We start from the raw sequence: 20,447 nt of genomic DNA on the forward strand, positions 1-20,447 counted from the left end.
TCCTTCTGCGTTTCTGCTGTGACTGGACAGGTAGCTCTCTGGGCACCGGAAGGAGGTGCTTTTCTGGCTTCAGAGGAAAGCTGAGGTTCTGACGCCAGGCTGCCCCGCCCCTCCCTTCCTCCCTTGCCTGCCCCCCTCCCCACCCTCCGCCTCCACCCTCCGCCCACCCTCCTCCCGCACCCCTGCCCTCCAGGGCCAACCGGAACTCTCTCTTCCCCCAATGCCTGTTGTTCGTAGACTCTTGACGCCAGCATGGCCCTTCCTCGTCCTCCTGTTGCTTCCTGTTCCTTCCTCTCCAGGTATATCTTAAGCTTTGTGGAAGGCAGGGACCATGTCTTGTTCTTTTTTTTTTCCTTCATATTTATTTATTTATTTGGCTGCGCCGGGTCTTTGTGGCCGCCTGTGGGCTCTTAGTTGCAGCGTGTGCACTTCTTAGTTGTGGCATGTGGACTCCTTAGTTGTGGCGTGTGGGCTCTTGGTTGTGACATGTGGGCTCCTTAGTTGTGGCATGTGGGGCCTTAGTTGTGGCATGTGGGCTCTTACTTGTGGCATGTGGGCTCCTTAGTTGTGGCATGCGGGATCTTAGTTCCCCGACCAGGGATTGAACCTGGGCCCCCTGCATTGGGAGCACGGAGTCTTAGCCACTGGACCACCAGGGAAGTCCCTCTTATTCTTCTTTAAGGCCTGATGCTAAGTGCACAGCAGCTTCCCAGTCATTCCTCATAGAAAGCAACAGTGGTTGATGGGAGGGGGCAGACAGAGGACCAGCAGGGCCGCGGGGGGGGAATAGCTGGCCTCCGTGAAGTGGTCAGTGTAGGAAGCTGATAGTTTCCTCAGGATCAGCTGGTTAACGGACTTGGTTAGCTGTGACCACTGCACACTTCTGTTTCTTAACTACTTATAGGCTCACTTCAGATGTGCTGAACTGTGAGTGCTCTAAAGAAACAGAACCTCAGGTCCTAGAAGTCGCTGTCTGTGTCCCCTTCATAGGGGCCCTTTCATAGGTAAGGGGTGATGTGGTGACGTGGTACAGGCAGACCTCGCTTTACTGCACCTGGCAGACATTGCGTCTTTGTGGGGGAAATTGAAGGTCTGTGGCAACCCTGCGTCGAGCAAGGCTGTTGGCACCCTTTTGTTCCTACAGCATTTGCTTACCTCGTGTCTCTGCATCACACGTTGGTAACTCTCGCAGTATTTCAAACCCTTCACCAGCAAAAAGATGACAGCTTGTTGAAGGCTCAGATGGTGACGGTTTGCACTTTTTTTTTTTTTAGCAATAAAGTACTTTTTAAGGTATGTACATTGTTTTCTAGACATAATGCTTTGCACACTTAATAGATGACAGGATAGTATAAACATAACTGTTACCGGCACCAGGAAGCCAAAAATTCGTGTGACTCAGTTTACAGCAGTAATCTCTTTATTGTGGTGGGTGGTCTGGAACCAAACCTGCATTGTCCCCAAGGTGTGCCTGTGCTCCTCGGGGACACCTAAGGACCCACGGTGGGGAAAGCGGGCATCATGACCACCCATGGGTGCTTTTTTCCACCCAGCGACCCTTGTGGGCTCAGCTGAGTTTCACTCCTCCAAAGGGAAGTGAGGACCTATACTATCCTGTACCTCCGGGTTTGGAGCCCGCTCCTCTTTCACTTAGTTTTATGTATTTAAGGTCCCAAATGATTTACTAATATTTTCATACAATGAATTGTAGGTTAAGTGTCTTGAAATTAGGAACCCCGTCGTATGCTTATATATATTGTACCATCCCACAGCAGTGCCAGAAGCGTGCAGAACATGAAACAGACACTCAGTTAATGCCGGTTGATTAGTGGCTTGGTAGGTGGTACGTTTTGCTAAGTCCCAGCAGTCCGAGATGATAGACTCAAGGGCTTGCTTGCTCTCAGTGTGTCTAAGATGGGGGCGCAGCATTATTTCAAAGGTGATCTTCCTGTGTCCCTGCTCTCCTGCCTTGGTGATGACCCTCCCTTGTAAATAAGCCAGGGTTAGATGAGTCTTTTTCAGTCTGCGCCTTATCTGATCCCTGGTTTTTATGGTATTTGGGAGTTTTAGCTTTGTAAATGTTTTTCTGCTTGTTTGCAGTCTTAAAGAGGAATTTCTTTCTGAGACAACCATTTTAAGACTTGTCCACTAGAGGTCACTGTTGGGATACGTTACTGTTTTGTTTTTTTTCTCCTCATTTTGTACTAAAAGATTAGAAATCAAATTTGTGTTGTCAGACGAAATTTTTTTGCAAGTTTCTCGGCTCTGTCCAACAGGGATGTTACTAATTCCATTTACATAATGCAGTTTTGCCATAATTAATGTAGATAAGGAGGTATGTTATTTTTCTGTTTGACTCCCAAAATTTAAGTATACATTCAGTGTCACGTGTCATTTTTAGTGTTTATTATGGCTGCTTTCTCATGTTAGAAACTTTTCTTCCAGTCTGTTTAAAGTGAGAGGATTTTATTGCCTTTTATAGTAATTTTCGTATTGAGTATATATGAGACTTCTTTTCTCCTGTGGAAGAAAGAAGTTTAAAATATGTATGTATGTGACTAGATTTTAATTTGAAAATAACCGTGCATTTTGTGCTTATTTAGACTGATTCTTTTACTGAATGCCACTGTGTAGGGAAGAATACTATGCATTATGAAATGAATTACATTCTGCGTCGCTGATAAAACAGTCTCTGAGCACCAGTTTTTCAATGTGATGCTTTCCTTAATTTGAAAAAGAATTTTATTCTTACAGCCAAACCTATGTACAAATATTGCCGGCACCTTAAATGTGACAACAGTATTTATTTTCGTTTTGTGACCCATGCACGTTAAGGACTAAACCCTCATCATTTTCTGCAAGATGCAAAGGAGGTCTTTTTGCTTTGTGCAAACACTGAACAACCAGCTCTATGTAAACCTTTCATAAGGGTGGGTCTCTGAATGTAATTGTTTAGTTTTACACTTTGAACTTTTAACTGTCATGTAAAACATTCTCTTGAGATATTAGCAGCTTTGCCAGCCATAACTGTGACCCTGTCTTGTCATTTAATGTGTCGGAAATGGCTAGGCAGGCAGTAAACCTAAGTGTGATGGCAAAACTGATTTCTTTTTTTTAACAGGCTATTTCTTATTAGCTATAGCTTATATATGAATTCAAAATTATAATGAACAAGAAAATACTAGGGTATTTTCTTCAGTGATTTCAGTAACTTCTTTATAAAGATAATATTCTAAACACATGGAAGCTAATATAATGTTTTAAGATTTTATGCATATATATATATTGATAGTATCTCTACTGTACGTCTTATTATAAAGGAATTAAGGAACATGTTTTGCATGAAAATATTGCAGTCTCAAAATATGCAGGTCCAATTATAACGAAGAAAAGTGAGCAGTTTTTAAAAAGCATAATAAACTGAAACCCTTTTCGACAGACATAATAGATTGTTGAGATGATTGAGAAAAATTAACTGTCCCAACTTGTAAGCATGACCTTCACCAGTCTTCCAGCACCTTCCTATTGCCAAGTGTCTAGTTATTTCCTCTTTCATAGATTATTTGTCATGCCTTATGCAAAAGTTCTTGTGCATGGCTTGTATGAAATTAAACTATGAGGGAGAATATGCAAAATAAATCGCCTCTCTGTCATGAATTTACCTTGTGACAGTATCAAAACAACTTGCTGTTTGCATTTTAACAGAGTACAAATGTATTTATAATACAGAGGCTTTGATCAATAGCTTATTTTTTTAATTAGTGCACATTCATTAATTTGTTCCTGTGCCATCATTTAAAAGATTGGATTCAAAAAATGTATACATAGTATTGAGCCAGACGGCTATTAATCGAACAGTATCTTTCCGATGGTGCCACTGGTTAGGTACCATTTAAAAAATCGCCTGTAGTTGGGAGTTTGTTATTTTGGGTTTTAGTAAAGAAGCATGCAGGGCCGTCACATGGAAGCATCTGTTGGCCCCATGGTCCAGAACCAGCACAGTCCAAGACCAGCGGGTGAAGTTGGAGAAGGTGGGTTTCGATGCAGTTGTATCCTCCGCTTGGACACTTGTCATCCTCTGATCCCTTTCATGTCAGCCCCACCATCCCAAATGTACCTACTCTAGAATTCCTCTTCTTGGAGTCCTGCCCTGTGCTACGAGGAAGCAAGCTGAGGGTAGTGTGTTAATTCTTCCACAACAGATTTTTAAATGGAACGACTTCACTTATGGGAATTTCAGAAAGGTGGCAGGCTGTGGAGATCATTATGTGCGAGCTGATGGAAACTGTCACTTTCCAAACCCTAGCTCACCCACCGTGGGGAGCTGATCTTGGAAAGGGTTTCTTTTACTATTTCTTTAAAATTTAAAAAATTAAAAAAAAAATTTTTTTGGATTCTAGTTGATTTACAGTGTTGTTTTAGTTTCTGCTGTACAGCAAAGTGAATCAGTTACGCATGTACATATATCCTTTCTTTTTTAGATTCTTTTCCCAATAGGCCATTACAGAGAATTGAGTAGAGTTCCCTGTGCTATACAGTAGGTCCTTATTAGTTATCTATTTTATATACAGTAGTGTGTATATGTCAACCCCAATCTCCTAATTTATCCCTCCCTCCGTCCCCTTTGGGTAACCATAAGATTGTTTTCTACAGCTGTGATTCTATTTCTGTTTTGTAAATAAGTTCATTTGTACCGTTTGTTTTAGATTCTACATATAAGTGATATCATACGATATTTGTCCTCTGTCTGACTTACTTCACTCATTATGACAATCTCTAGGTCCATCCATGTTGCTGCAGATGGCATTATTTCATTCTTTTTAATGGCTGAGTAGTATTCCATTGTATATATGTACCATATCTTCTGTATCCATTCCTCCATCAATGGACATTTGGGTTGCGTCCATGTCCTGGCTATCTTTTACTATTTATAATAGAACCCTCAAACGGAATTTATCTACTAGCAGAAGTTTCTATGTAAATCATCTGCTGACTCTCTCTTCTAGGTAATGTGTGTGTACATGTGTATCATGGTGGCGGGGGGAGCAGAGATTCTAAAAGGTGCAATACTTAGTGATATACATTCTTTTAGAGCAGTTCTTGACATTTCATAACTCACCTTTTTTAAGAATAGGGTGAAAGCCGTGTCCATGTTTCCTAGAAACTCGCACATAATCCTTATAATTTCAGCAGGTTTGTAGATCCTGTTAAAACCATCCATGAATTTTTTAGGGGCGCGTGGAGCTCAGATTTAGAAACCTTGAGTAGGGGAGGGATAACATTAGTATATTTGCAGTGTGGATGCACCAATCCTGTATCTTAGAGGGGGTGTTTCCTGGAAATATGTGCAAAACTTCAAAAAGGTGATTTTTAAGGCATGTGAAACTCATTCTTTTTATGATAGCTTTTAAAAAGTGCTCATAAGCTCCATCTGATTTACATGCTTCAACTTAAATTTTATGAAATAAGAATTTGTAATCTACGCGGGCTTCTCACTGCTGTGGCCTCTCCCGTTGCGGAGCACAGGCTCCGGACGCGCAGGCTCAGCGGCCATGGCTCACGGGCCCAGCCGCTCCGCGGCATGTGGGATCTTCGCGGACCGGGGCGCGAACCCGCGTCCCCTTGCATCGGCAGGCGGACTCCCAACCACTGCACCACCAGGGAGGCCCCTAGAATTTGTAATCTTGAGTGACACACACATGCAGGCAGACCTCCTTTTATTGTACTTTGCCTTATTGAGCTTCACTGATACTTTGTGTTTTTACACATTGAAGGTTTGTGGCAGCCCTGCACTGAGCAACTCTGTTAGCACCATTTTTCCAACAGGGTTTGCTCACTTCGTGTCTCTGTGTCACATGTCGGCAATTTTCACAATATTTCAAACTTTTTCTTTATTATTAAATCTGTTATGGTGGTCTTTGATGAGTGATCTTTGCTATCACTGCTGTATCTCGTCGAAGGCGCAGATGATGGTTGGCTCTTTTTAGCAATAAAGTATTTTTTCACTAAGTTAAGTTTTTTTTTTTTTTTTTTAGCAATAATGCTGTTGCACACTTAATAGACTACAGTATAGTGTAAACATTTGTACGCACTGGGAAACTCACTTTATTGTGGTGGTCTGGAACCGAACCCGCAGTATCTCCGAGGTATGCCAGTAGTGTGTGTGTGTATATATGTTTTCTTCAACTCCAGTAGAACACTGAGAAAGCCTTTCTCTTCTCAGTTTTTCTTTCCCGTTGTCAGTCAGCTTAACAGGACGGAACACTGCTCTGATACAATGGACCACGAGTTAACAAACTCGTCGACCCGTTTTCTCCTGCTTTGGATCTGAACTTTCTTGTCTAACCTTCTGCTGTGCCTTAGGCTTTTCCCGCCTGTGTAGCCTCTGTTGCAGTCGCCTGATTCCTTGCAGAAGTGCCTGCCCGTCTCTCCCAGTCGTGCCCATCCTTCCAGAAGCTGAGACGCGTTCTCATCTTTCTCCGCAAAACCCTTCTTTCCGGCCAACTGTGCGGGGACTAAAGGATAAGGTGTCCACAGCTTTTTCGCTTCGAAAGACCACATCCCCCAGAGACTGTGACCTGAGTGTGAAAGGAAGGGTTGATTTTGGAGGGCTTGCTCTGTATCTGGGGGGGCGGCAGGCTTCACATGGTTGAGGAACCTGAGCTGGAGGTTGGGGACCTCACTCTGGCTTTGAGCCTCTGTGCTCCCCCTTCCTTCCCCTGCTGCCTCCCCCTGACGATGTCCGTGTGCAGTAACGCCCCGCTCCAGGGAATCTCGGAGCTCTGTGGACCAGACGTTGGCCCTGGACGGAACTTGTTCAAACAGAAGAGCAGGGAGCCTCCCCAGCGTTAAAGGCATAGTCATGATCAGAAGGGGAGTTGACAGAGGTACAGTGTGGGTTTTCCAGCCCCGGGAATCTTCCTCCACCCCCTTTCCTTCTGCCTCTTGTACCCCTTCATCACCACCGGAACATAAGGCAAGGAAGGAAGAGAAGCAGCCCTGTGTGGCTGCCCTCTTGCTGAAGTCATTCTTTTTTTTATTTTTTATTGAGGTCTAGTTGATTTACAGTCTTGTGTTAATTTCTGCTGTACAGCAAAGTGATTCGGGTACGCATAGATATGCATTCTTTTTCATATTCTTTTCCATTGTGGTTTATCCCAGGATATTGAATGTAGGTCCCTGTGCTCTACGGTAGGACCTTGTTACATATCCATTTGCTGAAGTAATTCTTAACTGTGAAGGAAGACGTGAACTGTTGGCAAAGCGCTGTGTGTGTGTGAGAGAGAGGGAATTGGATTTGTCCAATCTCCTTCTTAATAATTGAGGATTGAGAGAGTGTGTGTAGAATACTACATTGTAATAATTTTTAAAGTTTAAGAGGCTGGATAGCTCTTTCTGTGTCCCTGAGCCTGCTTTCTGCATTGATGGATTGCAATGTATTCAGTGGTCTTTTCTTTCTCACTCTTTTCCGTGTTTCCAGACTTCTCAGGCATCTTTGCTAGAGGACAGAACCTCCACCCTTTTCTGGTCCTTCACTGGGTGTCACCTCCTCCCAGGCCCTTGAAGGTCACTGCCTTTCCACTTAGTGCTGCTGCTTCAACCCAGCTCCCAAATTAAAGCTATTTCTTGATGTCCTGCCTGGTTGCTGCTGTAGCCCCTCTGCGCTGGAGTGTGATTTCGCAGGTGTGGTCCTAAAAGAATTCACGGTCTGGGAGGACACCTGAAAACTGCATGGACCATTCCTTCGTTCCTTCTGGGAACTTAATGTAGGATTCAGACATCAGCTAAATTTTGCATCCTCAGAGGAACAGAAATCCATGCTTGTCAGCTTTTTAGAAGATTTGTTTGGCGATGTGTACACACTTTTTAGACCCCAGGGATAGATATCTTTGCATGTTAGACTTTATACTATAAAATCTGCCTTACTGCTTGCTTGTAACTTTTTCCCGTAATTTTTGTATACTTGATTATTCTCATTGTTGCTGAAAAAGTGGGACCATTTTTTTTTTTTTTTTTTTTTTTTTTGCAGTAAATTAAGTCAGGGATAGTTTTGGTTACTAAAACTACTTGAGCTGCAGAATCTTACGGAGGCCCATGATAGGATACACTAAGTATGTCCTTCTGGGTGTGGGTGCTCGGTAAGTACCGTTGATTAACGGAAAGCACCACTCTTGTCACTTATGCTAATAATATTTGGGGCATCTTGGCCATTGTTGGGTGGCTATTTAGCTATTTCATTTTTACCTTGAGGAACATGTAGATCCTGTTAAATGAGAATTTGCTTTACTGTTCCATAATCTTGATGTTTTTAAATAACCTGTAACTCCCCTAATTCAGTGCTTTAATAGCTGCTCTGGGGGAGATCCCGTAAAACCTATAAAGCTGGTTATCGTCAGTATACCTTTGAACTTCAGATTCTTATACTAAGATATAATTAGTTCATTATCCACCTCGCGTCTTTGGCCAGAAAACAAAAGTCATTAATCACTATAGGTACAAATGACCTTTTTTTTTGCATATAAAATTCTGAAGAGCGTAATTATTTGCAAGAGTGAGGAGATTCTTCTTTACATGCAATCGTTAAAATGGCATTCAGGACGGTGATTCCTAATTTGCTGAGAGAATTGGCATCTATATAATTAGCCTAGACATTACCTCTGTGGTGTGAATAGACTAATGCCTTCCAGCTAGTGTAGCCAAGGATTAAGAGGGCTTTCCTTTTACTCTGACCAAGAATGGCCCAATTCAGATTTCATATAGTTTGACATTTCATATAGTTTCTGTTACTTTGGTGTCTTCCCACCAGGGTGAAGGGGGATGGTTGTTGGCCAATGTCATATTCATCAAATATTGGGGCAAAGCAGTGTTTGCTTTCACCATTTCTTCTCAAATGGTGTTCTTCCCCCACTGGCCGCCTAACAAATAATCTCACTCATTTTCATGTATGCTGATGTTTTCGGTCATTTTTCTAATAACTTCACTGCAGCAGTGTAACTCAGGGATCAGCGTAATGGGCCCCATTTGAATTTTCTTCTATCCTCCCTTCATCCTTTGTTAAAGAAATTTCATACAGCAGCAGAAACATGTAACAATCTGACTGGGCATTTTTATTTGTTATGACGACAGACAAAAATCTCCAATTTTTGTTGGCTACATCGCATGGCTTGTAGGTTCTTAGTTCCCCAACCAGGGATTGAACCCGCACCCTCGGCCGTGAAAGCGTCGAGCCCTAACCACTGGACCGCCAGGGAATTCCCTCAGATCTCCTATTTTTAGTATAAATGTCAGGTTTGGGGAAGCAGTGCTATTGGATTTATTTTGTTTTACCTTATCCCATGTGGGATCTTTGGTCATTGTTTGGCCCGTGGGTCAGGGGCACTTTGGTGTTCCTGGAAGTGAGCCCGAGATGGTAGCATTTCACCCCTGGCAATGTAGGGCGTGTGCCCATCACCGGGTTGTGTCCTAGTCTCCGTCTCGCTGTGGGCCGTGGCTCCCATCAGGTCCCTGCTCTGAGGCTCCCTCTTCTTGCACATGGGGCGGCCGGCATCGCACTGCTTTCCCATGAAGGAGGCAACGGCTGAGCCACTAATTTGGGGTTTCAAAGAGGTATGCGGGCAGGGACCCCTGGTTTCCACACTCTGGTCTAGTTCTGCTCCTTTGCAGGAATCGTCAGAGCCGAAACCAGTCTGGGTGACGCTGTAGGAAGAGCTGTCAGGGGAGTTCAGTGGAGACGGTGGGGAGACTTCACAAGAACCTCCGTGTGTTCCAGCAGCTTCCGGGCTCCCGGCAGCTGGGGCCTGCTCTCTTCCTCCCCTCTTGTAGCTGAAGGGGACCCTGTTTTCAGCGCCGACCAGATGGTTCTAAAGACCAACGCGTGACCCCCCCGGCCCTTCCGTGGGCTGCACTCAGGCGAGCACCTGTTCTTCTGGGTCGCGTGGTGCCTGCTGCACCCAGAGCCCGTCATCCTTCACGGTTTAGTTTCTTTGCCTCGGGGGCCACAAGATGCTCTTGCCGGATCGGCTGCAGCCCAGCTGGGTTGCCTCTGCCATCGCTGCTGCCCACTGTTCTGCAGTGACCCACAGGGTTTCCAAGGCCAGAGGTACAGCGAGTGGTACCTCGCCGTGGGAGCACACGCGGGTGTGGTGAGCTGCTGCTGGGGGACTTGGTTTCGTGGACTAGGGGATTCGGTGCTTTTTCCCCCTTGAGCGTCATCCGTACTACCCCGCACTGATTTCGCGGGAATGGGCTGTGTGGGAAAGCAGACGGTGATGGGAAGTGGTTTGATTGCAGCCCCCAGGTTGGGAGCTTTCGCCACCGGAAGTGTCTTTCGTTTTTGTTTTTTTCCCATTTTATCAGCCCCCAGTCTCAGTAGCTCACTGGGGTAGCAGAGGAGTCCTAGCTGGGATCCGATTGGTTATTATTCCTCATGAGTGTGTGCCGTGAGGGACGTACGTATTGGATTCATGACGTATTTTCATGTCACCGCTGACTTTAAAGTTTTCTGATCCAAAATAGGGTTCCCAGAGCAGCATCGTCGCCACCCCCTGGGAACTTGTTGGAAGTGCAGGTTGTTGGACCTCACCACCGAGCCGGCAACTCTGGGGTACTCCCGCAATATGTGTTGTAACAAGCCCTCCAGTAACTCTGATGTACATGAGGGTTTGAGGTCCACTGCTTTGTTTATTTATTTTAAAAACTTTACTGGAGTGCAGTTGATTTACCGTGCTGTTTCCCGTGCACAGCAAGGTGGTTCAGTTACACATGTGCACATATTCATTCTTTTCTAGATTCTTTTCCCATGGAGGTTATTACAGAATATTGAGCAGAGTTCCCTGTGCTCTACAGTAGGTCCTTGCTGGTTATCTATCTTATATATAGTGGCGGGTATGTGTGGTCATCCCAAGCGTCTGGTTTATCCCCGCCACAAACACACACACATTTCCCCTCTGGTAGCCATAAGTTTGTTTTCAATCTCTCTAAGTCTGTTTTTGTCTTGCAGATAAGTTCAGTTGTTTCTTTCCTTCCTTCCTTCCTTCTTCCCTCCCTCCCTCCCTTCCTTTCTTATTAGTTTCCAGAGGCCCCCTGTGTTAGAGCAGTGCTGTCCAGCAGAAGTTTGCAGTGATTGGAATGTTCTGCATTTGTGCTATCCAGTATGGAAGGCACGAGCTACATGTGGCCGTCAAGGTCTTTAAATGTGGCTGCTGTGACCAAGCACCTGAATGACTGATTGTATTTCATGTCAACTAATCTAGGTTTAAATTTATTTATTTTTATTTTTTTGCTGTACGCGGGCCTCTCACTGTTGTGGCCTCTCCCGTTGCGGAGCGCAGGCTCCGGACGCGCAGGCTCAGCGGCCATGGCTCACGGGCCCAGCTGCTCCGCAGCATGTGGGATCTTCCCGGACCGGGGCACGAACCCGCGTCCCCTGCATCGGCAGGCGGACTCCCAACCACTGCGCCACCAGGGAAGCCCGGTTTAAATTTATTTATTCTTCTTCTTTTTTTTAAAAATACCTTTATCCAGTTTCCTCAGCTCCTACCCCACCACCTCAGGACCGCTGGTGACCACAAATCAGATCTCTTTTGCTTTGAGGTTTTCTGGTGTGTTTTTGTTGTTGTTTTGTTTTTACAGATTCCACATGTAAGTGAGATCATATAGCATTTGTCTCTCCCTGTGTCACTTACTTCACTTAGCATAATGCCCTCAAGGTCCATCCATGTTGTTGCGCATGGTAGGGTTTCCTTTTTTATGGCTAAATAGTATTCTGTTTGTGTGTGTGTGTGTGTGTGTGTGTGTGTGTGTGTGTGTGAGAGAGAGAGAGAGAGAGAGAGAGAGAGGGAGAGAGAGGGAGAGAGGGAGAGAGACGGAGAGAGAGGGAGAGTGAATGTCTATGTATCACATTTTCTTTATTCTCTTGGCTATTGGGAATAATGCTGCAGGGAACATGGGATTCAGATACCTCTTTGACATAGGGATTTTGTTTTCTTGGACTAAATACCCGGAAGTGGAATTGCTGGATCATATGATAGTTCTATCTTTAATTTTTTGAGGAACTTCCATCCTCTTTTTCCCTAGAGGCTACGCCAACTTACATACCCATTCTAGATTGATTGATTGATTCATTGATTTACGCATTCATTCATGCTGAGCCCCTCGGCATGCGGAATCTTAGTTCCCTGACCAGGGATCAGACCCATGCCCCCTGCAGTGGAAGCGTGGAGTCTTAACCACTGGACCGCCAGGGAGGTCCCCCCACTCTAGCTTTAAGTTGAAATAGCCACACATAACGTGGCTGCATCCTGGCCCGCCCAGCCCCAGAGCATCTCCTGCTGTTTATCATTGTGTGAATTAACTCCTAAAAGCCTTTAAGAAAATATGTTACTGATTGTGCGATGGTTAATTGTATATTCTAGAACAAAATGCTCTTAGAGCGAAGCTCCAATTGCTACAACGATAGTTGGTTTAGGTTCTTACGTTGGAGAAATGGTTGGCTGCTGTTAGCTAGTGGGGGAAGCATGTTCCGGAAGGTGACATTGGTTTTGTGAATACGTTTCATCTGTGCAGCGTCCGGCGGCCGTACCTCTCCTGCATGTAACCGAAGAGGACAGATACATGTCCTTTTAGGAGGAGTTACGCGCTGTTCACGAGTAACTGCTGGGTCAGTGGTTCTTAGGGTTGTACCTCTGGTCTGTCTGCTGTGTCCATCCAGTGCCTCCTGCCCCAGGGAGCTTTGTAAAGAGATGTTCATGGAGATCAGGCGAGCCCCGTTTTGCCCGCCGTCCCCGAGCCCCCCAGGCACTTCAGGTTTCCTGTCGTGGAACCACTCAGAAACCGTGCAGTGGCTGATTGCTGAGTCTGGGCTGGTACATGGTTCTCTAGAAGAAACTCTAGAATAAATTTCAGGTTGTTAGATTGAGAAGGACTTGAAGGAAGAGAGGGTCTTCCTGGGCTTGTTAGTCTGAATAATTACAAATGCCAGAAGATACGCCGAGATCAGTCTCTGGAAATACGTAGTTCCTGGGGGACGTGACGTCATCTTTGTCCCCTTTTGCAAAGCACAGCAGGCGCTCTGGGCCTAGAGCATCCCCAGCGGTCACCGATCCTCTGACCAAAGCAGAGAGTGGCATGTAGGAGACAGGGCACACCTGAGAGTCCTTAGGGGCCTTTCTGCAACCTCCTCTAGCAACTGAATTCTCAAAATTGAAGCCGCCATCATTGGTTAGACAGAAAATGATACTGAGTTCTCTGTCATAAGCAAAGTTCTGCATGGCTGAGCTTTCTAACTGAGGGCCCCGTTTGTTGCATTATTTAAACCCGTATCATTGATTTTCACAATCCAGCTCTTCTTAGAATCCTAGAATGCTACAGCCAGCTGGAAGGGAATGTAGAAATGGTCATCATCCAGTCTTCTTTTTTTTACTGGAGGAAACGGATGCCCAGAGAGGTTGTGAGTTGAGTTAAGGACACACAGCAAGTTCAGGGCTGATCGGGGAGTACAGAGCCAGCCCGGGATGAACAGGCCAGGCCTCCTGTGTTCTTCCATTACACGGCCCCTCTGTTTCTTTTGTGGACTCAGCTCCTTGTTGTCTGTAGGCTGCGTGTGTACTGCTGGGGGGTCATGGTCAGAAGCTGGACAGATGGATGGAAAAGGAACATTTCAGATGCATGATAAGAAATATATTGATGCTCACTGCTTAGTTATATTGTATTTATTTTTTTATTTTTGGCTGCATCGGGTCTTCGTTGTTGCACTGGCTTTCTCTAGTTGCAGCAGGCGGGGGCTACTCTTCGTTGCGGTGTGCGGGCTTCTCATGGCGGTGACTTCTCTTGTTGCGGAGCACGGGCTCTAGGTGCACGGGCTTCAGTAGTTGTGGCTCACAGGCTCTAGAGCGCAGGCTCAGTAGTTGTGGCGCATGGGCTTAGTTGCTCCGTGGCACGTGGGATCTTCCTGGACCAGGGCTCGAACCCGAGTCCCCTGCACTGGCAGGCGGATTCTTAACCATTGCGCCACCAGGGAGGTCCCTGCTTAGTAATATTTTAAAATGTTGCTTCTTGCTAGCATGTCACGTAGCTGTTTTGAAAATTCCACCAGGATATTCTGACTGGTGACACATCGCTGCTCCCTTTTTATAATAGCTTCTCGTAAATTGTTCGTGGATCTGCGTATATGGTTTAGTTACTGCACAGCTGTTACTCATATTGTTAACTGGGTATTTTTGGGGGGACAGTTTTGTTGGGATTGGTTTGCTTTCCAAGCACTAGACCTGTCTCCATTGATGACTCTGATACCCCTTCTTTTGTAACTTACTTTCTTTAAATAGCATGCCTCTGTTACTTTATCCCAAAAGTATCGAAATGCTAGGCGCTAAAAGTTTACGCCTCTGTGCACAAAATAGCCTTCTCTAAATGTTTGTTGAAAGAGCAAAGGTTATCCCATCCAGATAGGTCTGAAGGTTAATTTCTTTTGGATTTAACTATGGCAGGGGAGGGGGCTGGTTTCTGTAGTTTAGGAAGACTTAGCTGTGTAAGTTTTTCCCCTTCTCATTTGAATCGAGTCTTTAGCAAAAAATTCACATGCACACCAGAAATCTGGGAGAGGTTGAGTAAATCGAATGTGGGGTTATTGTTTGTGTCCACAAAACAAAGCCCTAAATCACATTTAGCATAATTTGTGGTTTTAAATTGGACTGATTTAGCAAGGAGAGTGAAATAATCTCTCATCCTGTCAAAAAAGGCGATACCTTCGGACCAGCATTTAATTGCATTGGCAAAGTAACTTCAGGAAGGTGGCAGTAATTCTGGTTGCATTATTCTTGGTCTGTGGTTAAATTGAGACCATCATTTTCTCCTGGTTGCACTAACTTTCTTTATTGCTCTTCAGACTAATTAGATGAATGCACAGGGAGAGAAGCTTAATGGTAGCTGGAGGATGAACAGGGAAAGGGTGAAGTTTCTGAGCAGGGCTGTAATCATCTGTAGATTTGCACTTTACACACTTCAGGGTCCAGGTAGAGAGAACAGGTAAACGAACACCTAGAAACCTAGTAGGTACAGCCTGATGAACTTGTTTGCGGTCGTTTACACAAAGTGAATACCATTCATTCCCGCAAAAGTGTGTTATTGATGACACAGCTGAAGACATATGCTTTTGCAGCCGTGTCGTACAGATAGGGCTCACCCACATTCACGACGCCTTAAATATCTCAGGTGTCTGTCTGGAAATGTTACGTGCACCTTGGTCGTGGTTCTAAGCAAAGTGCCCCCAGGTTTCCCCAGTCTTCTGGGGCACCCCTGGAGGGGGGGTGTTGGGATGGGAAGAAGATGTACTGACATAAGACACAACACTTTCTTCTCTTGTACCCAAGGCCTTTGTCCATGGTTTCAGTTACCTGAATAGTCTTGGTATTAAGAGTTTACGTGAACCGTGGATGAGCTGGTGGCCCGTAACCAGTGTTTGTAGAAAGACTGAAGCAGCAAATGGGGTAGATGAAGTACAGTCTGTTGCAAGGCTTTCTGCTGAGAGCACTTTTGAGGTAAAGGTGCCTTTGGCTTTTACATTTGTATTGGCAGGTGTATACTCTAGGGAGGGAAGAGCCTTTCAGCTTCCCCATGGTTTATAAAATAAACCACTCTTGACCTGTAGACTCATATTCATATCATACTACTGAGTTCACTTTTCATACGGCTGTATAACAGTGCCGTGATACGTTGCTAACCTGACACAAGGGTGTGTGTGTGTATTGATCGACGTGCAAAGGCCAGAGGCCAAAATCAGAAACTAAGTGGGTTGACTGTTTCATCATTCACGGTTGAGTTTAAAAATCATTGTGGTTGAGTCCAGTGTTAAGAGAACAGCTCTTCGGATAACAGATTATTGAAATAGCTGATGATACATTGCTCGGGAAGGGATTTAGAGTTTGCTGACTTTCTTTTGGTGGAGATGTGAGGAAACCAAAAGGAAGAAGACAATTAGTAGTCATTACATGACAACAATAAAAGTATAATTTTACATCTAAGAGAGTAAATCTTAAGAGTTCTCATCACAAGGAAACACAGTTTTCCTTTTTCTTTTGTACCTATGTGAGATGATAGATGTTCACTAACCTTATTGCGTTAATCATGTTGTGTGTAAGTCGAATCATTATGCTCTACACCTGAAACTTACACAGGACTGTATGTCAGTTGTATCTCAATAAAACTGGAAGGAAAAAAAATTAAATTAAAAAAATAGAAGTATATAATGCTCTGTAATGTTCACTTATAGACTGTTTATGGCACAGAAATTCTCTTCTGCCCTTTAAAGAAACATTTCTATGTCTACCGGGTGGTGAGCTACTACCTAAGAAACACCTACAGAAATTAAGTAAGATGTATATACGTGAACAAGATGGTCATGCTGGAGTTTCATCTTTCTCTCATTTGAAAGGAAAACAAACGTTCCTGCATTCACACTCAGCGTTTCTGTTTTCGTAGCTGTGCCACCAAACATAGCAGAACTGAAGAATTTGGAAGTGCTTAACTTTTTTAATAACCAGATTGAGGAGCTGCCCACGCAGATCAGCAGCCTTCAGAAACTCAAACACCTGAACCTGGGGTGAGTCTCCTGAAGGGGAAGGGAAACTGAGAAGAGGAGGGGCTTAAAAAGGGGTGTGGCCAAGGGCGAGGGCGGGGTTTGCCATTTATAGGATTACATAGGAGAAGCTGATTTCTAATTTCTTTCTGTACTTTAGGTTTTTAAAAAAGTTTTATTGTTTTAATACATCCTTCCAGTGGCCTACATTAGCGCATATCTATTCGCGCACTAATTGAGAAGCTAATTGTTGCAATGAGGGAGTCTTTTTTTTTTTTTTTTTTTTTTACCGTATTTTGTTTCCAACAAAATTTTATTTCCGTTATGTTGACCGGGAAGGGACCTATTTGCATAGCCAGCAGGAACTGTGCTGACCAATTGTATATGCTTTATTTTTTTCTCTCTGTGTAGTGTAGAAATAGTGTCCAAAGCACCTTCCTTATCTACGGACGGGAGGATACATTTCCCAACACTGCTTCATTGATTCTTACAATTTTTCTTTTTTACAGTCGAGATGTTATAATCCCGTGTTTCTCTTTATACAAAGGTGAAGAGAGGAGTTTTGATTCAGCTGAGGTTGCAGAATCAGGGTGCAGTGAATAATAATAATACCTTGTGTTCTTACAATGCTTTACAGTTTTCCGAGTCCTCATACTGGTATTTGACCCTCTTAACAATTGGGAAGGAGGAAGGGCAGGCATTACCACCGTCATTTTGTGGAAGGAAGCCAAGCCCTTTCCAAGAGGTTAAGTGACTTACTGCTGATTGCCCCTGAGCTTAGTGGCTGAGCTCGGCAGAGAACCCCATTGTTGGGGGGGCCATGCCTTGTCCGTCAGACACCTAGATGGCACCCAGAACTTGGACTTACTGAATTTCAGCTTCATTGTTGTAGCTGTTCAAGGAAACTGCCCACTCTTGCCTCATCCTCCGTGTAGAATAATATATTCATTAAATTATAGACACTAAGTGCTGTGATTCCATTCGTGATTTACATGGCGTGGCTATAGACGCGGGCCAGGCATTTATCAATTTACTAGGAAGCAATCATGAAAAAAAAATCATTCATGGACTGATTTTTAGTTTATGTTTTTCCACCAGGGGTCTGGTTAGACACCCTTAATTTGCGGTTCACTCTGGTTGAGAGATGCCCTTTGTAAGCTCCGTGAGCATTCTTTTCTCCCAAGGTCTGAGGGGAAGTTGGGTTTAGAGCTTGATATCAGATAGCTTTTTCCTCCTACAAATAGAGAGACTGTATACCCATCTGGCAGAGCAGAAAAGAAAGGACCCTCCGTTTACATCTCTGATTTGAAAATTATGAAGTCCTAATATTTCATTTGCATATAAGAAAGAAGCTAAGACAAGATGTATGTAGTAGACATGTATTCTTACTGTTAATCTCCTTATCATTTACTAAGTGAGTTAATAGTTATAGGTAAGGTCCAAAATGGCGGAGAGTTGACTTCCACTAGACCTTGAGCATCAGTAAATATCATTGTAACACATCAGCTAAATGACACACCCACAGGCATCATGGTAGTTCTGAGGCGCACCATAAAAGGCCGGAAAAGTGGGCGGGGCCCAATTCCTGGAAATCCCCGCCCCTTCCCCCAAATAGGTGGGATACACTCCCACTCATTAACCTCTGAAATTACCCACCCCTAAAAAAACTGACAACCCCGTCCCCTGGCGTCTCTTGCCTTCTGAGATGACCCACACTCTGTCTGTGGAGTGTGTATCTCCCTGAATAAACCTTCTTTCACTTAAAAAAAAAAAAAAAAAAAAAGTGCTAGGAATAGTACCTGGCACATAGTAAGCCGTACCTGAATGTTCACTTTTATCATCATCGTTTTATTTATGGGTTCATTTATCTCAGGACTATGTAATTGCCTTTTTTTTAAAAAAATTTATTTCTGGCTGCGTTGGGTCTTCGTTGCTGCGTGTGGGCTTCTCTTGTTGGCAGAGCACGGGCTCTAGGCATGTGGGCTTCAGTAGTTGTGGCTCGGGCTTCAGCAGTTGTGGCTCTCAGGCTCTAGAGCGCAGGCTCAGTAGTTGTGGTGCACGGGTGTAGTTGCTCCCTGGCACATGAGATCTTCCCGGACCAGGGCTCGAACCCGTGTCCCCTGCACCGGCAGGCGGATTCTTAACCACCGCGCCACCAGGGAAGCCCTGTCATTGCCTTTTCTGCATCAGGAGCCTTGTTTGTTTGGGGATCGGTGGTGAAAGTCACAGTCCCTGGCCTTCAGGATGGAGGCAGAGCGGCTGTCGATGAGCAGGGCCGGGGTGCAGCTGGCTCGCTGAGTGTGGCAGTCGGAGAGAGCGACAGGGGGCACGTTAGCCTTCAGGTGAGATTCTCGGAAGGGTTCCTGCAGGGGGTCGTGTTGGAGCCGAGACTCAAGGCTGAGAAGACTCACAAGGAGGGGACGATGTCTCCGACTGCAAGCAGGACTTCCGCTTCAGGAGCTGCGAGTTGCTTGGGGTCACTGAGTGTGAAGGGTGAGACGGGGGGAGGTGAGGTGGGAGGCGAGGCCAGGCAGAGAAGCACACGGGTCTGCTGTGTGTTCCATGAGCGCGTCATGAGCTCTCTGCTCTGTGCCAGAAGCCGTTCAGGTGCTGGCTGTCCAGCCCTCAGGGAGCGTACGTCACAGTTGGGGAAACAGCCTGTAGAGAAATAAATGTCTGTCGTGGCAGGGAGTCGAGTCCTAGTGGAGGGCGTGTGTGTCAGATGAAGGAGTTCTGGTCTCGCCCTGCCGTTGGGGAGTGTGCACAGGGAAGCAGCGGGCATGAGACAAGGTGAGATGATTTTCGTATGAAGATCACGCGGAGGAGAGGTTAGAGGAGACCCGTGAGGCTGCCAGGTTAGCGTTCCTGGTGAACTAGGGCAGGGACAGTGAAGGCGGGGGAGGGATTTTATATGAAAAATAGATAGAAGTGGTAAAATCGCCGAGGCAGTACGGATGGGATCGGATGGGATGGGATGGGATGGGATGGGATGGGATGGGATGGGATGGGATAGCTGATATAGAGGGATGGGTGGAGACAGCTTTGAGGGGGAGATAATGAGCACAGGTTTTGGTTGGCTGGGTTCAGGACGCCTCAGGACAGAGTTGTAAACTTTCCTCTTTTTTTTTTTTTGCGGTACGTGAGCCTCTCACTGTTGTGGCCTCTCCTGTTGCAGAGCACAGGCTCTGGACGCGCAGGCTCAGCGGCCATGGCTCACGGGCCCAGCCGCTCCGTGGCATGTGGGATCTTCCTGGACCAGGGCATGAACCCGTGTCCCCTGCATCGGCAGGCGGACTCCCAACCACTGCGCCACCAGGGAAGCCCAACTTTTTTTATCAATCACGTCTGATTTGCCTCTTTGTCGTCTTTGGAGCTGTTTGCATTTTTGGCTCCTGGTGATTTACTGATTGTGTAGCACTTTCTGTGTTTAAGTACGTAGCTACACAGATGGGGTTGTCAGAGTTTGAACGCAACTCTTAGTTCTCTGGGAAAGGAATTAAGATGCATTTCCACAAATGATACTTCTGTCCTCGAATGGCATGAACAATTATACCTACATACGCCTGGTTAAGGCAAGGCACAGAGGACTCCTTAGAATAAACAACCAGAATAATAATAAAAAAACCCTACACACAGGAGACCCTACTAGCAGAGCAGTTAGGCCACGTATAGGCATAATCCAGACTGTACGTTCAACCAGAAGTTGATTTTAAAGTTTTGTATCCTATTTGCTGTTTATTCTGGTGATCTCAAAACTGGAAAGGGGGGCTTCCCTGGTGGCGCAGTGGTTGAGAGTCCGCCTGCCGATGCAGAGGACACGGGTTCATGCCCCGGTCCGGGAAGATCCCACATGCCGCGGAGCGGCTGGGCCCGTGAG

The 20,447-nt window shown here is 45.3% G+C and overlaps 1 protein-coding gene across 11 annotated transcripts in view; it reads left to right on the top strand.

Moving 5' to 3' along the window:
- Nucleotides 1-20,447, top strand: part of RSU1 (Ras suppressor protein 1) — a 198,485-nt gene that overhangs the window by 27,448 nt on the left and 150,590 nt on the right. For all 11 annotated transcript variants that reach the window (XM_032622307.1, XM_032622318.1, XM_032622317.1 and 8 more), the window contains one exon: nucleotides 16,474-16,594. In XM_032622307.1, coding sequence (XP_032478198.1) covers nucleotides 16,474-16,594 — 121 coding nt within the window. The remainder of the gene's footprint in view (nucleotides 1-16,473; nucleotides 16,595-20,447) is intronic.

The sequence above is a fragment of the Phocoena sinus genome, chromosome 2, assembly GCF_008692025.1.
Source record: "Phocoena sinus isolate mPhoSin1 chromosome 2, mPhoSin1.pri, whole genome shotgun sequence".
NCBI lineage: Eukaryota > Metazoa > Chordata > Mammalia > Artiodactyla > Phocoenidae > Phocoena > Phocoena sinus.